The sequence below is a fragment of the Corvus kubaryi genome, unplaced genomic scaffold, assembly GCF_017639235.1.
Source record: "Corvus kubaryi isolate FWS band 111438036 unplaced genomic scaffold, C.kubaryi_AGA036_p1.0 65199, whole genome shotgun sequence".
Classification (NCBI taxonomy): domain Eukaryota; kingdom Metazoa; phylum Chordata; class Aves; order Passeriformes; family Corvidae; genus Corvus; species Corvus kubaryi.
In genome coordinates this window covers 25,124-48,777 of record NW_024581832.1, presented here as the reverse complement: position 1 = coordinate 48,777, position 23,654 = coordinate 25,124, and the positions used below count along the sequence as shown (strand labels likewise).

General features: G+C 41.8%; 1 protein-coding gene across 1 annotated transcript in view; it reads right to left on the bottom strand.

Moving 5' to 3' along the window:
* Positions 1-23,654, bottom strand: part of LOC121673111 (armadillo-like helical domain-containing protein 3) — a 117,923-nt gene that overhangs the window by 75,928 nt on the left and 18,341 nt on the right. The window contains exons 14-19 of the mRNA XM_042046172.1: positions 21,229-21,330; positions 16,663-16,721; positions 15,276-15,341; positions 14,123-14,192; positions 12,595-12,655; positions 9,890-9,978 (exon numbers count right to left, since the gene is read on the bottom strand). Coding sequence (XP_041902106.1) covers positions 9,890-9,978; positions 12,595-12,655; positions 14,123-14,192; positions 15,276-15,341; positions 16,663-16,721; positions 21,229-21,330 — 447 coding nt within the window. The remainder of the gene's footprint in view (positions 1-9,889; positions 9,979-12,594; positions 12,656-14,122; positions 14,193-15,275; positions 15,342-16,662; positions 16,722-21,228; positions 21,331-23,654) is intronic.

Genomic DNA, 23,654 nt, shown 5'->3' with positions numbered 1-23,654 from the left:
CAACCAATCTTTCTCCACGCCAGCACACTCTGCAGCAGCCTCTATCAAGTGTCTCTAAGGAACACGAACACTGTGGAACCTTTAAATCCCTTTGCCGTGTCTCTGTAGTTTGTTTGTAAGGCAGCCCCTGTACTGAAAATGAGGACAGCTATGCCCTGAAGTTTTCAGAACTAACAACTTTTAGATCTGGCTTCATATGCCTAGTGCCCTTCAGCAACAATTACACGCACAAAATAAACCTTTAGAGGAAAGTCCAACTGACTGAACACCCCTCTGCCCTCGAGCTCCAAGGGAGCACTGATGCCACTGTTCCTGAGCAATCTGAAGCCAAACCAGATGTGTCACTTTTTCCCTGCTGCAATCAACTGCTCGCCTCTCATACCCCACCTGCAGGCTGCCCTTGCACACTAGCCAGGAAATTATCCCTTTTTTTTTTTTCCCAACAGAGGAGCAGTTCAGTCTCCCAGCTGCACAGGCAGACACCAACGTGATCCTTGCTTGGGCTCAGCCACCTTATCCCAAATTATGCTCCAGGATTTAACAGCAATGGATGGTTTGGGCATGAGATCTATTTCAGCATTAACTGGAAAAAAGCACCATTTTTGCAATACCCTCTAGAGCCTTTTTTTTCCTCCCTAAAGGTATCTGTTCTTGGCCCGACCCAAACACCCACTGTGGTGAGTCTTGAAATATCCATAACTTCACAATACAACAGGGTCACTAGTACTTCTTTAGCAATAAAGGGAGAAGGCTCTAACTAAACAAGCAGCCACCAGTATTTTCATGTAAGTGACCTGAACTGAGTGCACTGGCTATGCCTCTTAAATCAACAAGAAGAGAACACAGCTTTGGACAACTATGTTTACAGCCTGAAACCCAAGTAGACAAGCAGGCTGAGTGGACACAGAGCCATGTGACTGGCTCTGTGTGAAAAGTGGTATAAAGCAGGTTGGTTCTTAGGCAATTTTCTCTCCAAAGAATTATTATAGCAAAAGGATGAAAAGTGACATCACAGATACCCTCCCCTACTTTTTAAACTGAAATGACTGCAGTGAAAGAACCTCTGAGCTCTTTCTCTGCTCAGCTGCTTTTGAAGACACTTTCCCTTATCACCTCCCATAGCCACTCTGTCTGCCAAGGAGCAGCAGTAGTACTGCTCAGTTATTTGCTGCCCTTCCCCAGACCAATCCTCTGTGAGAAAACTGCAGGCAGCCACCATCTCTCCTTTTCTTCTACCAGGAAGGAGGTAATTCCCGTTACAGATGCCCTTCACTCCCTCCTTCCCCTACTCCTATTCCCATAGCAGATTTACCCTCTTTCCCTATAAGCCTTGTTTCAAACAGAAGTATATTCAGCCCCAGGTGAATTGGGATTCACACAACAGTTTTGGGTTTTTTAGCGTCTCGGTGTTCCCTGTTTGGATCATTTGTAATGCAACAGAACCACGGAGATAGACCAAGAGAAAAGGGGGGGAAAAAAAGTAGTAGTATCATCCCTTGGGCAAGTCAGAATGTAGCACAGACTCTGCCAGGAGCATCGGAAGGTTCTGATGTGTTATTGCACAACACAGCAGAAGAGAAGAGCCCTGAGACACTCATCAATGAGAGCTCGAATGGGTTGAGCACAGTACAGAGGCCTCTGTCACTGCATCTGCTGCGCTTACAGGTCAAAAATCTTCTAATGGTGCATATAATGGCCCTCAAGAAAGCAGCGAGGGAGGAAGAGATGTGAGGGCTCCTCAGTTGCAGTGTAACAGCCATTAACAGGATCTTGTGCTCTACTAAAATCCTCCAATTTTCTACCCTTCAACTTTCAGGGCACACTGGGAAGAACAGTGATTTTCCCATTCCCTCTAGAAGTTACCATTGAGTCAACAGTATATTCAGTGTCCTCCTCCCCATGTCTCAAATCAAAGCCTCCTTAGAAGGATCCCCACCCATATATCACTAGAAGGCAGCCGATCATGACATCTGGGCAACACTTCCATGCTGCACAGAAGTCCTCTGCCTACAAGTGCTTCAGCAGAACAATAACCACCCTGGATCTTCTATAGCCACCCTGTTCACATGTATGTATTCTCAAGGCAAGGTCCACACTACTCACTGTAGCACATGGTAAGCCAGATCTGCTAAGGCTTAGTGCAACTAAGGCCACAACTGAGAATAAAGTGGATTAGATTCTTCAGGAAGCATCGCTGGTCTTTCTGTGCTTCAGTTCTTCCAACATACAAGAGAAAACAGGACCATTCTATCTGCAACAGCACTGGAAGTATAAATAGAGCAAAATGAGGAGCCCTGGCTGTACCTGGCCAGATCAAAGGTCCACCTATGCTTAGTGTTCTGTCTCTAAATGGTCTACATCAAACACTTGTTAAAAAAAAAATAGGCCAAACAATGCTTTCTTATATGTTCTTCCGGATTCCAAAATTCAGCATGATCCCCTTACACGAGGGGAACTACAGTACAGAATGTGAAAAAAACAGATTCTCACAGCACAACAATACCACAACCACGGACCAGTCCACTCTCTTGTTCCAGACTGGAAGTCACAAGGGCTAAGCTAGGATAACCACATAGCCCACTGTGCACCTATGAGGAGAAGAGACCCCAGAAGAGTAATCACCTCTAAAAAATGCTATACCTGAAAGGCAATTCAGATTTAGGGAAGCAAAAGGCTCAAATATGACATTCTGAGACGACCTAAGTGTTAAAATGGTGCAGATCTGGCCACAGTCAGCACTGGCAAGCACTCAGAAGAACAGTGATCAAAAGAAACTCAGGAGGAGATGAGTATCTACAGATTGGGTTTGACAGGAAAGAACAAACAGAGGTATTTTCCAGACAGAGTTGTAGGAATAAGAAGCGTGTCCAAGAAATAGTTACATTGCTATTACAAACTAATGCACCAGAACTCCCTGAGGCACAAACTATCCCAGCATCCTTGGACAAGCGAACCAATTACTCAGGGACAGCACTTGCAGCTTCCTGTCAATCACCCACAGCACTAGAAAACAAGACTGTTGCACCAATGCTGCAGTCCCCTCTCAGGGGAGCAGAGGAAGCAATAAAAGCTCTGTCAACATCACTAGTCAACATGCTCCAGCTCCTTCCCTCTGCTCTGATCAGGAGGGAGCACCCTGCTCACTGCTGTAACAATTACCTGGCTGGACGCTCCTCTACCCTCCCGGCTTGCTGCCACAGGCACTGCTGAGTTCCTCCTCCCAGCCACCACAGCTCTGTGGCAAAAAGCAGCTGGCAACTAGCAGGCTCCCCATCACCAGCACTCTACAGCTGTTCCCTCTTTTCCCCATGACTCGCTCTCAGGGGTACATCCATGAAAGCAGGCTCTTTTCTTAATGAGAATCAACAGCTTGCCAGAGGGCTGGAGCACATGCTGGCATAACCCATCGCTCCCAGGATCAGTCAAGCAGGCTATTTCACCTCCAACCCTTCACTTTCTTTATACAGCCCCCATCCTCAGAACTCACTGTTCCCACCTAAATGGAATCAACAGGGTGAAATTGCAAGCTTAATGGAAATGCTGATTGCTGATGCCAGAGCAATGCTGCTTGATGGCAATCCAGCAAGCAGTAAGAAAGAACACAAATTTTCCAACTTCAGCTAAAGCCTAGATGAACAATATGCTTTTTTCTTAAGAAAAAAAAAAAAAAAAAGCACAGACCTACAAGCTTCATCCCTCTTTAGAGGGAAGGGTAGTATTGAGCTGAATTCTGTTTTGTCTGACAGTGTAAGTTCACACTGTTAAATAGTAGTCTTGCGAGTTACAGTTGCACTTTTTGCCTGGGGTTTTAGAACAGAAAAGGTGGAGAATCTGGAGAAAGAGAAGAAGTATTGTGTGAGAACATGGAAAGACATAAAGGTAAGGAACCTAGGAGTGATACTGCCTGAACACAAAAAGGGGCCAGGGATAAATTATTGCATTCTGAATGCTGCAAGCCCTCCGGGCAGAGAAAGAAACAACTTCGAACAGCTGTAACACTTCTATCATCAATGGGACCGTTTCCCAGGAGAAACTATCACACCATCTCCACGAGGTCACTGTGATCTGCAAACTGCTAGGGATTCACAACCAAATTCTCCAGTATTTGCTAGCTTTATTTGAAACAGGACAGAGCAAGGTATCTGGATGAGACCTGCCAGGCTGAGGGAAGATGACCAAAAGGTTGCTAAACTTATCCATGCAAATTCCTAATTCCCTTTGTGCTCATCTGAGCAAGGCTCTGTTGAGAAATTCCCATCCTGATCTCACCAGGGGATCAATAACAGCACCAAATCTTATATTATTCTTTTTCTGTTCATCAGCTATCAGGGTCAAACTCTTTATCATCAGTATTAAAATATGTTAACATAAAGTAAAGGTAAACCAGAATTAAGTAAAAGCAGATGCTTCCAATAAATGACCCATGCAGGGAATTTAGAATGTCCTCCTTTACAAGAAAAGCCACTGAGTTTCTGCATTTCTTACACTACCTTCTTTAAGAGTTTAATACCAGGACATTTCACCAAATGGCTGGAGTGTTCTTATGAAAATATTCTAGCCTTGATAGAAGGAGGTCATATGGAAAGGTGAGCACGAAATTGTCCCACCAGTTGAGAATGACAGCAGAATACCACAAGTAGACACTTGCAGTCTTCCTTCTGACCTTCCCATCTTTCTGCCTGTAAGTGAGCTTTGTATGAAGGGACTGGGGTTTTCTTTGGGGTAATGTAGAGTGCTCTGAGGGGTACAAATTAAATAAATCAGTGAGTATCAACCCACAACACACACCACAACTACAAACAAAAATTATTTTATAAAACCATGTTTCAATTTCAATCCTTTCCTGAATTCCCTGAAATAGGTAACAGGATTAACAGTTGTCTTCCTGAACCCAGTTTGTGCCAACACAGTACCACATATCACAAGCACCAACACCCCTATGAGTGAAGAAAACAGGACCCCCAAATGGCTGCAAACTCCCAGTATGTATTCCATGGCACATAACAGCTACAGCCTTTAGTTTGTGTGAGAAACTAAGCCATTTGCTAACTGGCCAAGCAGCTCTACGGTCTTCCAAACTCTCATGGCATCTAGTGATCAGGAACTCTGCCAGTGAACTAGACTGTCTAGTACACCAGTGTGTGAATCCTGCCTCCACAAGAGCTGCAAGATGATAAGCTTCCCGTGCCATGTAGCTGCAGCAGAATGTGACAGTGACAGCTGGATTAGAGATGAAGGGAAGACACAACATCACCTGACTTCCAGCCTGTTCAGCAACATAAATCAGAAGGCTGAAGCAGACCTGATCAACAGTTGTAGAACCAGAAATGACATAGATAACATACTCCCAGTAATCAATGTTTCAGTCACAGAAATAATAAACCAAAGTGATTAAACAATACCATTTTAAATATGCACTGCATAAGGGCAGTGTTATATATACTGAAAGTCAGGGGGGAGCTTCTCCCCCACAAAAAATTGCTTCTTTATTTTAAAATCTTCCCCAGAGGAACCTTTCACATTTTTAGTATTCACCCAAAAAGATTTTGAATGCAGTACTATCCTTGCTTTAAATACAGAACCTGACAAAAAGATCTGAAGAGTGGACAAAAAGGGGAATAAAAAAGTGTATTTTGTCTAGTAGCATCGTAAAAGTCTGCTTTGATGACCCTAAAATGAAAAAGGAGAAAAATTAACTTCTTGATAGTGCTACATATTTGAAGCATGCTTATTTTACCAGTGCATTCTGCATCTACCAAATTAACTAAGCTACAAGGTAAGGAACTATAGCCTTATGTTAAAACGATTTGGAAACTGATCTTCAACACTTCCTAATGGCAATGCCCACTTTTAATCCTACTTTGCATTCAACTGCCCCAACAAACAGCTATTTCACCATTATTATTATTATTATTATAGTTCAGATTTTTTTAGGCTCTACTCTTGCTATTAAAAGTCTTTATTAGTATTGCTTTTCTGTTTCTTTAAACATAGCTTTTGCTTAAAGCAAACCATAGCAACTGCAAAGAAGTTACCTGCATCCCCTAAGCTCAGAGTGAATTGCTCAAGCATTGCTAATTTTGAGGTGGGAGGAGTTGAAGAATGAGGTCTTTTTATATAAAAAGCTTAAATGACTCATGAAAACTCTTCTGGCATAGCTTATACATGCTTGACAACAACAACCACCTATATAGCACTGTCCATCATGCAAGTGCTGTACAAACTAGCCCAAGAACATTGGGCTGTTTCTGAGAACAGGGAACTGGCTGTTCCAAAGTTTCCTAATCGGCTCTATGAAGTACCTTACACTTGACATTCAAGCGTAATCATCAGTGTTTAAAAAGTGTAAGGTACCTGGCATAAACAGTTCAGGAGATTTCCAGTTGGCCAAAATGTCTGCAAGCAAACAGGTCAACACAGTCATATCCACACAGACTTTCTGACCTTAGCCAAATTTCCAGGCTAGTCACCAGCAGTGGTTCACTGTCAGTGGTGAAAAACCTGAAGGTTTTCTTCAGCACTCAAAGGGAAGAGCTGCACACTAACCACTGATGGAACTGAAGTGAACAGACAACTGAAAAGGCCTATTAAAAAAGAACCAAGATCAACAGACATCTCTGGATCTGAATCTAACTGCATTTGCATTTGCCAGTCACTTTCATAGGTTAATCAGATTACAACTTCTTTTCACTCTCCAGCCCTCTTTTTAAGATGTTCCAGAATTTAGCTCCACTAGTGATCTGATATTTATTTTCACACTACTTTTAGCTAGAGCCAGCTTCTACACACTACTTTTGCCACCCACAGATTTTCCTTTCTGTCAATCCTGTTTTCAGCTCTCAAATCCTTGCATCTTTCTCTGTCACCTGAACATTCTTGGTCATCTGGTCAGCACAGCTAGAGATTTATACTGCTTTGAGTGCCATGGCCCTGGTCCCTTTACTTAACGTGAAAAAATTATTCTAATAGAGAAGCTAAGGCTGGATCACATCCAAAGACTCTGTAACAATATTGTTCTTCTTTAAGCTCAGATGTTGCAAAAGGAAGTTCAACAGAAATAAGATCATATGGAAACAATGTGCCAAATAGTGGCATATCTAAAAAAGTATAAAGTCTTACAGACTGCATAAACAGCCTGATATGTGTCCCAAGAGATGCCAAAGCACCTGGATCCAGTGCTTTTCTCTACCACCATTGCAAATTAAAATAAAAAATAGTAAATGCAGAAACTTTCTCAAAGTGCTGCTGGCCTTCCATGCTGAAGACAAAGCATCCACAACGGAAGAGCATCAATCCATCAGATGACACACAAGTGGCTTTCCTTAATTAGAGATTAGCTAACATTAGAATTGGCAAGTGAACAGAAGGCTCCATACACTGCTACTGCTTCCACCTACAACCTTTATCTCAGTTCCTCCGCACCCTACACTGACTACCTACCCACAGTATTCTCTTTGTCTTCTTCTCCCACTCAATTTTCTGCCTGAAAAAACTCTCCTCCTTTTACGTGCCAGGTAGAACTCTCTCCCTTTCTTTCAATATATCCTTACACAAATTCCCTCCAGCTTCTTTGTTCCGCTCAGCTCTGTTGGGGGGCCTCCATTCCTATTATCCACGCTGCACCACAGGGGCATTGCTTCAGTCATCATACACTTTGTCATTCTAGAAGACAAGTGTGGGCTTGAAGACCTTCTGCAGAGCACACCTGATGGGACAACCTGATATCTCAGACGTTACAGTGAATAGCTGCTCCCTTTTAGCTGTTCCTCCAGCAGTGATAACTGATTATTCAATCCAAAATAAAAGCCTGATGGTCATATGAGAGACAGAAATTAATTCAGAAGTCTTGTGCTCCAGTTTGGAATTGTCTGTCACATAGAACAAAACCAGAGAAAGAGACATTCTTTCACATCAAAGGCAGCAGCATTCTGGGTAATCAAGAGCAACCTTGACAGGGTAAGAGTTAAGTACGAAATAGATCTCAAGACAGGGCTGGCAATTAGCATTTATTCTGCAACATATATAGCATTCTAGAAGCATGTCTGGGGCAGCCAGGACCTGCCCTTCTACAGGTGTGTGTACCACTTCACCCAGGGCCTTCCAGCCTGTATAAACCACTCAGCAGTTACCAAAGAACTCTGTTTACCTCAACATCCTATAAAAAAAATTTTTTTGCAACTTTCTATGGTAGTTTACTCCCACGAGAGGATCTCCTTAAACACACAGAAATCTATAGTGAGCATGGAGCTCTGCAGCTACATCAGGTGTGCAGACATTCCAGTTCCTTCATAGAAACCTGACCAATCCAAGTGGTTTTATGTTACTGCTTTGCTTTCAAAGCATGTGCAGTACTTAACACTTCTGAGGCACTTGATGTTTCCAAAGCTCTATATAAACACCAGTTAATTAGAGACTGCTAACAAGAATATCCCAAGATGCTGAATCTCAGTGTGTCCAAGGATTTCTGGTTTTTCCCCTCCCCTAAAACAGGGAAAGTTAAGGATTGAAAGATGCCTAAGAGTGTGCTCCCTGAACTGTGGAACAATACTTTCAAGCAAAAGGTGCTACATCTCAAACTTCCATTCTGCCAGTGTGTAGAAAAGACCCATGCCAGCCTGGCCAAATAGAAACGGCTCTGGTTCACTGTAACTGCTGAGAAGATATCACACACATTGTCAGATGCAATTTCCATTCACAACAGACATCCACAATGTACACACTCATCTCTTGAACTGGCACTACGCTGCAGCCATGCCTCTAGGGGCTTTGTTCTGAGGAAAACAACTGAAAAGGAACTGCTAATCCCTTAATTAGCGGCATCGCTTCACCTTCTGCAGGAATAATTTAGAAAGTCTGAATGGGCCACATGTCACACAAGGCGAAAAGTTAGTAACTGAAAATGACTCGGGTTGTTGGTTCATTTCTCTGTACCTGCATCTCAGCTGGGCAAGGCTACTGAAGGGAAGTACTCAGTGTCAATTGAGAAAAGCTTCACAAACCACTCATAACTGCCTCTTTCAAAAGCCACCCTCTCTCAAATTTTTAAAGGGAGTTGCATTACACCAGGCAAGTCACTGATGCTAGGTCTCAAGCACAGCTCCAGGAATACACAGGTAAGGCCATGTTGCCTTGAATTTTCATAAAGCACTTGTTTAAGCCACAACAGCAAGGGGATTAACTACTTTCCTGGCTGAGCTACTTGATTGCTTGCTAGGTAAGAACTGAAGCACATACCATATCCACCAAAGACGCCTGTTAGGTCTCATCATCCATTCTCCTACTCCCTTCCTCAGACCTCCCACGCAATGAACTGCATCATATAAGAGTCCTACAAAGCTGTCCACTAGATTATGTCAAACCCCACAATATTTATTTATCTATCTTTGGATGCAAGTGGCATGAACCAGACTATCTACCATCAACTCAAAGGTCAGAGTTAAAAGCCTCTCTTCCCTCACACTGACATTTCAAGGCTGCTTTCTTCAGGAGCAGCACAACTATTCTAAGTGTGAGCATCTGCTACAGTAATAGGAAAAGCAAGGTCCCTCTCCTTTACCTAAGAGCCCATCTCCTTTCTACTCACAAATATGTGAGAGAGAAACACTATTCCATAAAACATGACTCCATTTTCTCCAATCAGGTAAAGAGGGACTCAGGTAATGGAACAGAAAAACAAAGACATTTGGATACCATGGTGAGCATGGACAGACAAGAAAGTAAATTAGCTACCATTATGATAATGAAATGGCTTTCCGAAGGAGGCAGCTTGCATGTAGCAACTAAGAAGCAACATAATGATGCTTTAACAGAACTGCTGCTTGCTTTTTAACCCTGTAGCAATGGAACAAGCTATTTTTCCTATTTGACTGTCTCTGCAGAGGCCAAGTACCTGACCAGAGCTCCCTCCAAGTGTAATGAAGCCTCACTCTGCATTTCTTCTGGTAGCACAGCAGCTTGTGCACAATCTGAATGCACCGTCTGGAAAAGAGAGGGCAAAGGATTAATGACATTGCATCTTCCTGCAATTCTACATCAAGCTTGGAAATATCTCTGAAATCAGCAGCAGGGAAATAAACAAACTCAAAGACTATCAGAGGAGGATGGGAGTTGTGGCTTTGGCCTCCTAAGAGGAACCAACACTCACAAAAAAGGAATCTGACAAAATGAAAGAAAGGGGCCTGTATGCCAGTTTAAGCTCAACAGGATTAGACTGACCACAAATGCACATTTGCTGTTTAATAAATACTTTTCACTCTTTGCTACTTTTACCTAAGGGCCTCAAACTATAAAATGAGTTACTTAACTTGCAGGCTCCATATATGTGAGACTGCACATTATTGTAAAATTGGGACACAATGAAGGTTCTCAGTTTCTCTGTGCCCAGTGATGAGGCTAAAGGAAATGAGGGTGTCAAAAAAACTACAGGATTTTTAGTCTGACTGAGGTGTGTGGTTTAATTACATTTATATATATATATATATATTTCTATCAAATTTTCCAGTCCCCTCATACTTAAAATAATTTAAGTATAAGCTTTGGAATGATCATGCAATACACATAACAAGCTCTAGAATCCCCCAACATACAGGCAATGCACTTGTAAAGTCTCCAAATCCTGTAGGTCTCTATAGCATCTAGTGTTCATTCAAACTCTTAGGTGCACAAACATTCTTCACACATAACATCCAAACTAAAAATATAATACAATGAGTAAATTCTCTAACACTATCATTAAGGACAAGCCAAAAAATACATACAAATTTGAATTTGTTAGGCCAAGCTATTTTTAGCTATTGCCACGTAGAAAAAATAGAAGGAACATTACAAAAAGGAAAAATACCTTTTTCTCCAATCCCTATTTCTCAAAGCCACATTATCTCATTAAAATCCACATCCTTCTGAAAAGACACTCATGAAAGACACTGCACATCAGATAAACACGGAGAAATCAAATTCTAAAACTTTGCATGGAATTTATTCAAAATGAGGCGAAAAGTTCAAGACAAGGCTTTAAAAATAAGGCTATGGCAAAAAAATATGCAGAAGGTATACATTATTCTTTTCAGACCTGTAGATAATCCCAAAAATACCACAATAAGGTAGGAACTAAAACTAACTTTGAATAAAGGTAAAACTATTTATAATTGCTGAGCATGACATTAAGTGCTATATTTCAAATTGGATTCTCATAAATTCAACCAAGAAAAGGAAGCAAACCAGCTAGGATAGACAGCTGTCTTCAAACCAGGAACAGCAATCTCTCTGGGGAGAAACCTCTTATTTCTGATGTTACTGGTACTGGACAATGCCCAGCATCTTTTCACTTCTGTATCTGCTTGGCTGTAAGTCAAGTTATGAAATTATCCATCCTGGTCAGGTGTCTCTGGTTTTTAAAAGTTTCGTGCTGAGGATTCATAATACACCTACCGGATAAAAAGTACCCTTAGTCTAAGCAACCTGGATTTCTCTTTTAAATATTAATATGCCCAGCCTTGAGCAACAGCTTCATATTGTCACCTTTTAAATGTACTGCAGAGAAGTGTGACACCACTTGTGCATTCAGAACATCCACTTGGTCTGCAATAACTGCGTCTGCTATGGGATGGTTTCAGACAGGAGTACAGTGAAAGGACTGCACAAACATGCCAAAATGAATGGATACAAATGCCCACTGATGGCTGCTACTGCTCATTAATTTTAGTGTTATGGGGTTTCTAGATGTGATGTTGCTTTTGAGTCCAAGCATTTCACACCTTTCTTGTGAAATTCAGGAGCATTATACCCACCTACAAATAGTTCTGCAATTGTCATTTAAAAAAACCATTTCTCACAAACTCAATTGAACTGCACAACCCTTGAAAAGGCACTGTAATTGCAAGGTTATTTGGGCAAAATCAGAACATGCTGAAAAGTTACCTTAAGGGAAAACATGCTATGTGTCTTTATCTTTCCTACAGAATATAGTGCTGTTCACGCCTTGGGGAAATTCAGCACTGTACAAACAGTCACAGCAAAGCCAACAAACTGTCTAAATCCTCCTTCTGCCCTCCAGGCTAAAGCAGTACAAAGCACTGGAGAGGCCCCTGTGGGACACATGGAGTGCTCATGAGTAGCTCTGTTCACTTCTCTCCTTTTGCCCATTGCTAAGTTTTACCCCGTGCTGCCTAGCAGGCTATTTCAGGCTTAAACCTCCCTCCCTCCCTCCCTCCCTCCCCACACTGCCTTCCAGGCCTCATGTCAGTCATCCTTGCTTTTTCAAAACTGCCTTTTCCGTTTCTAGACCAAGATTCATCTTCTGGGAAGTGGGGATTGTTGCAATGACTCTCTGTTATGAAACTTCTTTTAGACTGAAAAGCTCTTTGTGTTAGATCAAGTAGATTAGGAAAACAGTCTGAAATTGAATTGCTTTCAATTTTCTGGCACACAGAGGATTTTTGAAGTAGAAAAAGTTACTGGAAGAGTTCATGAAAAGCAATTCATCCCGCTTCCCACCAGCCACAAAGTGTTATTTCAGCCAGAAGATTGCTGTATGAACAGGATTCCACCTGAATTCAAACTTCAAATGAAATCACGAGTTACCCCACAGACACTTACACATAGAGGTCCATAGGAAATTCTTTCATCATGTGTGTTACAATGAATTCCACCATCAAATCTGACAGAAAAGAAAACAATAAAGTAAGTGTTGAGCTGGCTACTGTTAACTTCTAGTAGACTACAAGGAAGTCAAACTGCCCCACCTACCTATCTCTACCAGACAATAGTCCTGCTTAGATGAAAGGGATTTCACTTTTTTGTTTGTTTGTTCTAAAGAACATTAGAAATTTGCTAGAATTAGAAAAGAAACTACTGGAAACTGAGGGTACATACTGTAATTTGCTTTGAGGCACTGCTTCCCCATATGGTTTCCCCCACTATAGTCAAATAAAGACCATACACCATGAATTCTGATGTCTAGAATTGCTCTCATATTTCAAGCCCTGTCACTAATGGAGAATTCCATTAAGAAGCACATTTTAGGAAATTACTCTTGCCAGAAACAATGCACAACCTAGATGTTACTTAAAGAGACATTGTAAATAACACCTATTTTTTCTAAAACAAATTCTGAAGCAAGCAAAGCTAGTTTGATCTCAACATAGGCTAAGCTTCAGCTCAAAACTAATTCGGGGGAAAAAAAAAAGAGAATGTGTCTAACATTTCAGGGCTTCCAGGGTGAAGATAAGAGGCAAAGAGTATAGAAATACAATTGAGAGAAGCTAATAAATGACAATTGAATATGTGTGGGGGTGTGTTCAACTCAACTTCAGCATGAAATGCTTATACCAAGCCAGTGGTAACAATCGTGAGCTGTAAGCTCCTAAGGCAGTAACAGCCCAGCAGAGTGACTCAAAGTGACTAAAAACAGTGTAGATGAAGAGTGTATGAAATCTGATAGCTCTAGAAAGATTCTTCATGCAGCTGTTGTGTCTTGGCTTCAACAATCACTTTTGGAAATGTTAAAGTCTAAGACTTCAACACCATCAGGCTGAACAGCCAGGCTCCATCCATTTCTGAACCCATATACGCTTTTGGCCTCCACAGTAATGAGAGTCACAACTTAATCATGTGCTGCATGAAAAGCTTTCAACTACGCCTCCATATCCCCAGGCAAAACCAATCCTAGCTACTAACCAACATTCCTGTTGGTTTTTTGCTCAGAAAAGGCTTGCTCAATGCCCAGCAAACACGCTCATAAATATGTGTACCTTCCACAGGTTTGCCATCATCGTATCATCTACAAAGTACTTGTCGCTGTTACCACACTCACCTAAACACTGACTTTATTAATCAACTGCCCTCCCTCTTGTTAATAACTCAGGTCAAATGGGCCAAGCAGCTTCTGCAAAACTTTCTGTAAATGTATATAGGATTTCTTGCTACAGAGCTGCACTCTTGGATTTGTCTGCGAGGTAGCCATGTACAAAGATAGGCATGGATTGCTGTAAACATCTTTAGTATGTAAATGTCCTTCTTTTAAGTCCATCCACTGCTCCATTTAATCCTCAAATCCCATATTTCTATTGCTCAACAAGAGATGCTTCAGGAGCCACAAGCACACACGTGCTCTGACAACACTCACCGAGCACCGCACACACCAGCGGGCGACAGGGCAGGTTCTTGTCTGCTGCTTTCTTCCGATGTCTCATTGGCTTCAAAGACACAAAGATGAAAAGAAGTCAGCAGAAGCCTGAAGTGACAGTCTGTGTATTATTGTATTTTTCAAGCAAATAGTACCATCAGTGGAGGCTTCCCTCTGTCTTTTTCTCCAGCTGCTGTCTTACACATATTAACCCTAAAGGACATGGCTGGAGCAAAACTGTGCCTGCTTTCCAGCAGGCTAATACTGGGGATTTGTTTCTCTAGCTATGTAGCTGGAGGGCACTGTTCTACTGAGGGGAGGGACCCCAAGACAAAAACAAATCACACAGCAATTCCTTCCCCTTGCTTAACATACTGATTTGTTTCTGACCCAGAAGTCTGACTGGCGTTCTTAACAGTGTGTGCAGTAGTCAATGGCTTTGGTGTTCACTGTAACAGACCAGAAAGGCTAACTGGACAGCAAATTTGTTGCTAAGTGGTAATGACTAGTATTCTTGGAGTGTGGTCTCCATCAAGTAAGATGTTTCTTTCTTTCTTGAACAGTAACACTTTCAAATGCTGCTTTGCTGTCAGATGAGGTGGAACTGGCCAGCACCACAAAGACAGAATCCATCAAGTAAGGATAACCATTCAAGTTACTTGTAACTACAGAGATTCATGAGCTAGGTAAGCACACTTCCTCCACACGAAAAAGCTCTGGAAAAAATCCTTTCCTCCCTGAAGGTGAATTACTCCACCCCGAATGAAGGGTAAGCCAATAAGAGCACTCAGTGTAACTCCAGCTGGCTATTATATATCACATGAGGGCTAATGCTTGCTAAAGATTAAGGCAGAACATTCTCTTTACCACTGATTTCCTCAGAGACCTCATAATACACAGCTCCTTGCCAGCTACACAGGCCTCTGAATTCACTGACAGGCCAAACAGCTCTTTGTTCTTTGAAGACGGGAGACATTCTGAGAGCAATTTCAAAATCATTCCCCAGCTACTGCATTTCTGACACTATTTCCACATGCCTTAGCAACCTAGGTTAGATATCTGTGACACAATTTTCAACATACACTTTTCATACATACTCAAATCCTCTGTGTTTGCATCCTAAAGAGAAAACAATCTGGAAGAAAAGACTCACCATTCTGTGTAAGTTTACACGAAAATTCATGTTGTCATCATGAAGAAAAGCATTAGCATATTGATCCTATTGAAAAGGGCAAGAAAAGGGAGGAGATATGAAAAGCCCAACACCCTACAGTTGCCTTTCAAATCACACATGTTTCAGTGTAAAACTCCCAAGATACAGCCATAAAGTTAAAAAGCCGTCTGCCCATTTCCTCTTCTCCCATCCATGTTTCCAGTCACACAAAAGCAAACCCCTCCCGATCCCACTTCCACTTTAGGAAATTGCTAACAAAACAAGCAGTAGTTCTTTCTCCCCCTTTGCTCATTTAAACTCTGGACTGCACACACCATTGTGTCACAAATTTAACAAGTGCTCCAGGTGCATAACACATGAGGAGGTTCTCCAGCACACCAGTTCTGCGACTGTGTGGATAAAGGTTTAAATTGGCATTTTGATGCCAGAAGCTACTGCAGTACTAGCAGATAGGTTTATGAGCTGTTCCACCCCTCAGGCAAATCTCATTCCAAGACCACCTCTAAATTAAAGAGGCTTCTCCAGATAATGCACAGCCAGAATAGGTAATAAATATACTCTCTCTTTAATACCAGAACCAAAGAATGCCCTTGTTATGCAGAAACAGAATTTCTTATCTTGTGTTATCTATGCATCCACCGGAAGAACAAGTACCAAAGCCATTTAATTAGAAAACTTTGAAATGTAGATGATTAGTTTTCAGGCTGCACCCTGAAGAAACATCATTCCAGAATCCATACATGGCTATCAACCTCACTACTTTTTATTCTTTAAGAATGAAAGGTCTTGCAAGCAAGCAAAATGTAAATGCCACACAAACACTACCACCATTCAGGACATCAGTCAGCCATTAGAACATACTCCCCATGAGACAGGGCCACATTCAGCCAGGACTGCTGACATAGCTCTGTGATGCTGCTTTCTTATCCTACTACCACATTTGCTAATTGTCTTGCTTGTAGGGACCTAAAAATATGTGACTCACTTTCAGACTTGTAACCTTCTTTGGCAGAAGGGATATGGCACACCCCATGTTTACCATGAACAGCACAGAGCTGAAAGCCATTAGCACATTACTCATCTAAAAGCCACACCACAAGGTCACTTAACAGCTAAGAGAGAAAAGGCTTAGGTTCAGTCTTTTTCTCTTCATCCCCAGGAGCTGGCTAACTCAAATAAGATCATCCAATTTTCAAGTTTCAAGTCAACTTTAACAGTACTGCATCAAGTATATTAGCAAACATTAAGTGACTGAGGACCTCACCACTCAGTACCCCTGTGGATATTCAGCTCCTGCTCCACAGGAGGCAGGGGGTAGAGCCCTGTAACACACCATCTGCTGGGCAGCTTCACACGAGAAACCTACCTCTGCTATGCATGTCAGGATAATGAGGCACAGCTTGCCACTGTGCAGCCGGTGCTCATCTGCAAAGGAGAAAAAACAAGTCCTCCGTGAGCCACGCAAGCCTAGCAAGGCTGAAGAGCAAGACAGCTGTTGCAGCAAAAGAAAAGTCCAGCTTGAAGATTCTTCACAGTCCTACTTCCTCCATGATAGCTAATAGTTTACTCTAATTAAGTACTCGTCTTCCAACCTAGCCACTAAATCCCACCCACTTGTCACCACTCTGCACCAACAGCAAAGGTTCAGATTTGAACTTCCAACAGCGCTGTAACTATCCACTGGGCTTCTGTCTCATTCAGTTTTACTTCCACAGATATTCTAAATACTGTCTGTCACAGCAGAGACACACTGTTCCCTCTCTTAGACAAGGTGGAAAGCAAAACATCACCTTTGCTGTAGGTTATGAAACAAGCAGCAAAGCTTTCACAGAGATGCAGCACTGTGTAGCAGAACAACTGCTGACATTACGCTCCAAGTTCCAAGTTTTAACCCCAATACTAAGAGACACGACCTACTTCACTCTGTGCAAAACCATGAAAGAAGGGAGTCTGCAAAGACTCAGCATTTTAAGCCAAGAGTTCCACCCTGATCATGTTCCCCAACTTCTTAGTCATCTCACAACTTCAAACAGCTTTTGCCCTGAAAGATAGCTGGAGCAAAACAGAGGGACTAAGGCAGAAGAACGCAATTTTTATTTGGATTATTTAAAATTCCTCTCAATTTTAACCTTGAATAAAAAAAAAAAAAAAAACCCAAGATACATATAGTCATGGAGTAATGTAGGATGGAACAAATCTCTGGTTCAATCCTTGCTCAAAGCAGAGCCAGGTAAGATCAGGTTGTACAAGGCACTGTCCAATCAAGCACATTTAAAAACCTTTGTTCTACAAAACACCGCACTTGGATCACACACCCCCAAACCCACAAAAACAAACCAACAAAGAACAACATACTGATAACTAAATTCTGAGGAGGCTTAACAGTGCACATTCCCAAGATTTCCAACAGCTCCTCTAAAGCACAGGACTACTAAACATGCCATCCCAGACACGTGCCTTAAGAGTCAAACTCAAAGGAGAGGGATATTTGAAACAGACACACTTTCATATACATCAGAAGACAGCATCAGCCAAATTCCTTCTTTGCAGGTGACTTTTATGAACACTTTGCTGGCTGGTGTGTATATGGTAATTATAAAAACAGATAGAATGGGCTTAGCTAGCTATTCTGTCTAGTTTGACACCTCTTGTTTTCTTTTCTTTGCTGCTCAGGGACAGATATTTACAAACAAGACGTGCCCTGAAGTGTGCTGATTTCATCTCGCAGCACTAAGTAAGAGGAAGAGGAATTTTGGAATTAGAGAGTTAAAAGTCTCTCCTATCTCCTTACCTCAGCTAAAATGTCTAAGTGTGAAGTTTTATACTCCAGCAAGTGGGAGAAATGGCCTAGAATTACACTGATACACAAGAGGCTTGTTATTTTTATACTGTAAGGCCTCTCTGTTTATTTCTGTAGGTGCTGCTACCACCTCTCTCTCTGGGGATCGTGCTGGAAAGGCTCCTGTTTGACACCACGAACTCTGCCTTCTGCCAGTGTGTTGTGAACATCAGACCATTTTCAGGAGCTATGGGGCAGCTATGCAAGCAGTTACTTGCACACACACTTCATACTTTCACAGCACCCTTCATTAAAACAACAAAGCAGACCACTTTCCACAGGGAGGTGTATCAGTATGAACCTGTTTCACAGATGGGAGAAAGTGACACAGAGGTTTTGCTTCTCCCAAGGCAGCTGCCTCTGACTGACACAAGAGAGGCTAACAAGAGAAGGATCTAGCAAACACAGTCTATTAAATTATGCTCTCTGGGACAGGACCAAAACAACTGTCTAGTCCTGGATGTGGAACAAACCAGTTTCCCCTCTAAGTGCTCCCACCTGTCTCAAGACACATGGAGTAAATGAGAATTATTCATTCTTCACTATATTGGTGTCACATAGAATCATAGAATCGTTTAGGTTAGAAAAGACCTTTAACGTCATGGAGTCCAATCGTTAATCCAGCACTGCCAATCTCCCAGTAAACCATGTCCCTAATTGCCACATCTACTTGTCTTTCAAATACCTTCAGGGACTGTGACTCAAGAACTTCCCTGGGCAGTCTGTTCCATGCTTGATCTTGTAAGGAAAAAAAATTAGGCAGTGCTCCATCTATAATCAAAAGATAAGGTCAGGAATACACCCACTAGAATTAGTAAGTACTGGTTTGGAAGGCACACTTTTTTTAAATGATCAATCAGTGGAGCTCACTGCTACAAAATTCTATGGTGGGAAGGATATTAGGTCTATCAGATGCACAAATTTCAAACCTTACACAAGCTAGAACCAAAGTAAAGAAAGAACGAAACATTAACTCCTGTCTTATAACACAATAAACTCATCTCTCACTGGCTTCTTTAGTAAGGAATCCCCTCTATCAGATTTCACTCTATCTGAAACTAATCCAGTGTGGCAGTTCCCAAGGCCCTTGCTTTTAGCTTTTTCCCCACTACAGTGACTAGTAAGTGCAGAAGTTAAATTGAAAAACATAAAATTGTTCCATCAGAGACTTGGATCAGCAAGACAGGCCCTGAGAAAAGCAAATGAGAATTATTAGAGAGGTGGTAAGCCCTCTTCATGTGCACAATCTATTAAAATGACTGAGCCAAGATTGACGTTGTTTAGTTCAAAAGACAAAAGGAAGAGGAAACATGAAAGCAGACTTCAAATACGTAAGGGATGACACAAAGAAAAAAGAAATAATCCATTCTCAATATCTATCTTGGAGAAGATAACTAGTAATTAATTTGAACCACAGCAAAGAATTGAGGAAGCACACAAAGTTTTCTCACAATAAGGATAGTTAAACCTGCAATGGATAGTCTGAAAATGGTGCTCCATTATCACAGTGTCTTCATCCAACCTGTCAGCAATACCTCTGAGAAAAGATACAGGTAAACCCGATTCTGCATTGGTTCCAAGGAGCTGTGGTTTAACCCCAGACAGCAACTAAATACCATGCAGCTGCTCACTCACTTGCAATGCTTCTCCTGTCTCCACAGTGGGGAGAAGAATTGGAAATAAATCATGTGGGTTGAGATAAGAACAATTTAGTAACTGAAACCTCATCATCATAATCATGATAATCATAATGATCATCAGCAGAGTGAGAGAGGGTAACAGAACTGAAGAGAAACAAGTGATGCACAGTATAGTTCATGATACAATTGCTCGCTGCCTGCTGCCCATCCCATCCCCAAAGAGCAATGGTCCCCTTCTGGGTAACTCCCCCAGTTCACATACTGGGCATGACATTCTGTGGTGTGGAATACCCCTCTGGCCAGGTCAGGTCACCTATCCTGGCCATGCTCCCTCCCTGCTTTTTGTGCACCTCCTCGCTGGCAGAGCACCAGACACTGAAAAGCCCTTGACAAAGGGTTAGCAATACTTAGCCAGAGCCAAAATATCAGTGTGTTATCAACATCATTCTCATACGGAATCCAAAATCAAAGCACTCTACCAGATACTAAGAAGAAAATTAACTCTGTCCCAGCCAAAACCAAATAGGAGTGCACTAAACACTTTCATGTTTCTTTTGTTTCAAGTTTCTTTTGGTCCTAATTCCAATTATTACTTTTTCTTCAACTAGCTTGCTTACAGAACAAGAGCAAGACAGACAAACACAATTTCATTGCAAGCTAGTAGGTAAAAGGAAACGGCCTGCTCTCATTCAATGCTAAGCATTCATGAAGTTCAGTAATTGATGTATCATAGCTCTGCAGATACCTTAATATTTCTGTTGTTATATCTAACTTAAGAGTGGAAGTCGGTAATAGGCTGAAATATGGTGCAAAGATCACTTGTTATGTTCACACTATGGTCCTGCCCATATAACCAATGGACAAAACAGCACCCTCGGGTACCCTGAGCAGGAGATTAAGCAATATTTCAACTCCAGCAAGCTGAAATTAACCCCCACAGAACTACAGGAGAAACAAAAAGCACAACATGGAAAGATACTTCCTCAAGCAAATTACTGCCAGTGCAGTCTAGGTTACTGCTGTCCTATTTATAATTACAGAGCTGCCTGTTGAACCAAAGGAGAAAGGAAGTTATTTCCTTCTAATGCTGAGCTTTGCCCCCTGTGTCAGTTTCTAAATGTTCTTAAAAATAGTTCTCTGGTCTCAGACTTCCCCTCTCTGACAGTTGTGTATCAGATCTACTCATACCTTTGGCATATAGACAGGCTTGGTTATTAGGTATTATCATTTATTATTACATTCTTTCCATACCTGACATCTCTCCTGCCAGCATTAGGTCTCTCCTACTTTCATAAGTCTTGTCTCACAATAAGAAATCACTTAATTTTTTCAAAAGGTGAAATCTTCAATCTTTTAAAGAGACTCCACTTCTATTTCTGGAGTCATTAGGCATGTTCTTGTGCCCTCCCTTCTGACAGAAACACTGTTTGCTGCATCCACAGAATTCACTTACCTTTTGTGTCCTGCATCACAATTGAGCTGTACTTCAAGAAGGTTATCAGCAGGTTGCTAGTTTGCACATCAGCATCCAAAGGCAGCTCTGCAGAGCTTATAACTGGAACAAAGCAGATAAGACACATTTATCCCATACAAATACAAGAAATAATTACACAGAGAACTAAGACAGAGACTCAGAGGTCTAGGGTAGGATCAGCCTACTTGCAGGGGCACCTGACCTCCTCCTCCATGGCCACCCAGGAAAAATTTTGTTATGAGGACTGGTACCACTCCCTCAGAGACCATTTCTCCTGCTCTAAGCACAGGCTGTGGTACCCTGCAAAGTGATATCCCTTCTCTGTCCTGCCCCTGCTCCTCCTCCCAGGGAGATGAGCCCACTGTTTTAGCACTCATCAACATTCCCAACCTAGGGAGCTCTGGATATTTGCACTGACATCCAATTAATTCTTACAAGCAACACAGATAACATTCACACCATTCTCAATTTGAAAAGAGACGTGCCAAGCAAAGGACCTTCTCTGTTTCAGCAATTTTGAAATTTTAGTTCCAAAAGGTCCGTGTCAATTCCATTCTTCCCTTCCAACAACAGTCTCTCTTGCAAAAGCAACAAGACATAATGTAACTATTATTGCGTGACCGAAGTGATAGAAAAGGAAGGCAGAAACAGAAGCTTTATAAAAATCAAGAAGCAAAAAACAGCTTGTGCTAGATACATCACAACCCAGCAGGGAGCAGAAATGTACTTTCCATACCCACAGCACTTCATTGGCATTTCTCTAGGACACCAGCTGTACTTTTGACACCTTAACAGTGGACATCATCTGCCTTAGACTTTACAAGAAGCTATCTCATTTCCTCAGCTAATTACACAACGTACCTCCTCGCTCATTCCCCCACTTCCCATGCACCATCTGAAGCACTGAGTTTATGAGCTGTCAAGCCTCTATCATGTGACTGAGCCACGTTTTTACTGATGACTGAGTCTGAGCTGTCCTAAAGGGCCATTCTCTGCCTTTCCATTTGGAAAGCTTTACAAGAAATACTGAAAGGGAGGAGAAAGATCAGTGGGAAACATCCATCATGCATTTACCTGCAGATCCTGCCAGGTAAGTCTGATACCATTTAAGATAAAGTAGCTCAGACAAAAAAATCCCCAGGCTGATGGAGTTTAGCCTAGGAACACTTCAGTAAAGCACTTAATACAGTTATGTATAAAAAAATTAAAAGTGAAGGAAATAGGTGGGAACCCATAAAGAAATTTAATGTACATCAAAGATCTGGCAAACAAGATACAATTGGAGAAATTACTGGTCTGAGAAAAAATTACTGCTTGGATTCTGTAGGCATCAGTTCTCTTTTTTTCTGTATGACCTGGACATAAGAAACAGCTGCTTGCTAACAAACCTGCTAATGGCAGAAAGTTGGGATATATAAACATAGAGGAGTATCAGGCTGCACACAAAGAATGGGATAAAAACAAGGACAGATAATAAATACAAGGTAAAATTAAACAACGCAAGCCATAGGGTCAGGAATTCAGGGATTTATTTCCATGGCAAGATGAGAGCTCATCAGCTGCGAACAAAATACCATGATCAGATCACGAGATGACAAGCTACCAACATGAAGGGCTCAAGAGTGCAGTTCTACAACACACATCCAGAAATGCGCTTCCAGCAGAGACACAAACACTGTAATGCCCTACAGAAGGTCTTGTCTCAAAGGTCTTGAGGCCTTGTCTCAAACACTGTGTATAATTATGCAGAAGCCATGCTCAAAGAGGATGAACTTAAACTTGAACAAGTTTAAAGACAGGCTAATGTGTTGATCAGAAGAAGAGAGTACCTTTCTTGTGAGACAGCAAAACACACAGGTGAGTAAACCAACAGGTGAAAAAGAGCCATCTTTGTTTCAAGGGAGGGTTAATATGATAAATGGGTATGAATTGACAAGAAATGCAGGTTGCAAAGTTGAGTATTTCTAACCAAGGAACGAGATGCTGAAACTGCCCCCCAACAGAAATTACTGGGAAACAAATTTAAAAGATTTAGTCAGAGCTTGATAAACTCAAGGGATTCTGTGATGATATGCCTGCAAACACAGGGCACTAAGCTCAGGAGTCAAGGAGATCTTTTCCATCTCTATGCAACTGTCCTGACATGACAATAACATCACTGTTTTAGCTGCCTAGGGGGTCAAACTCACAAGTTCTCACATTCAGGAGATCATAGATGGCTTCAATTACAATTGACCAAAGTCTCTCTCCTCTCATGCTATAAACAGAGCCTAAGACAGGGCTCCCTTTGCACTGGAAACAGATCTGCAGACCACTAGTACACACATCTTAAGTATTATATCATCTCTTTTCTGTCTATCCTCAGGAATGCTCAAGGCTTTTCTCACTGTTGAGGAAAGAAAAAC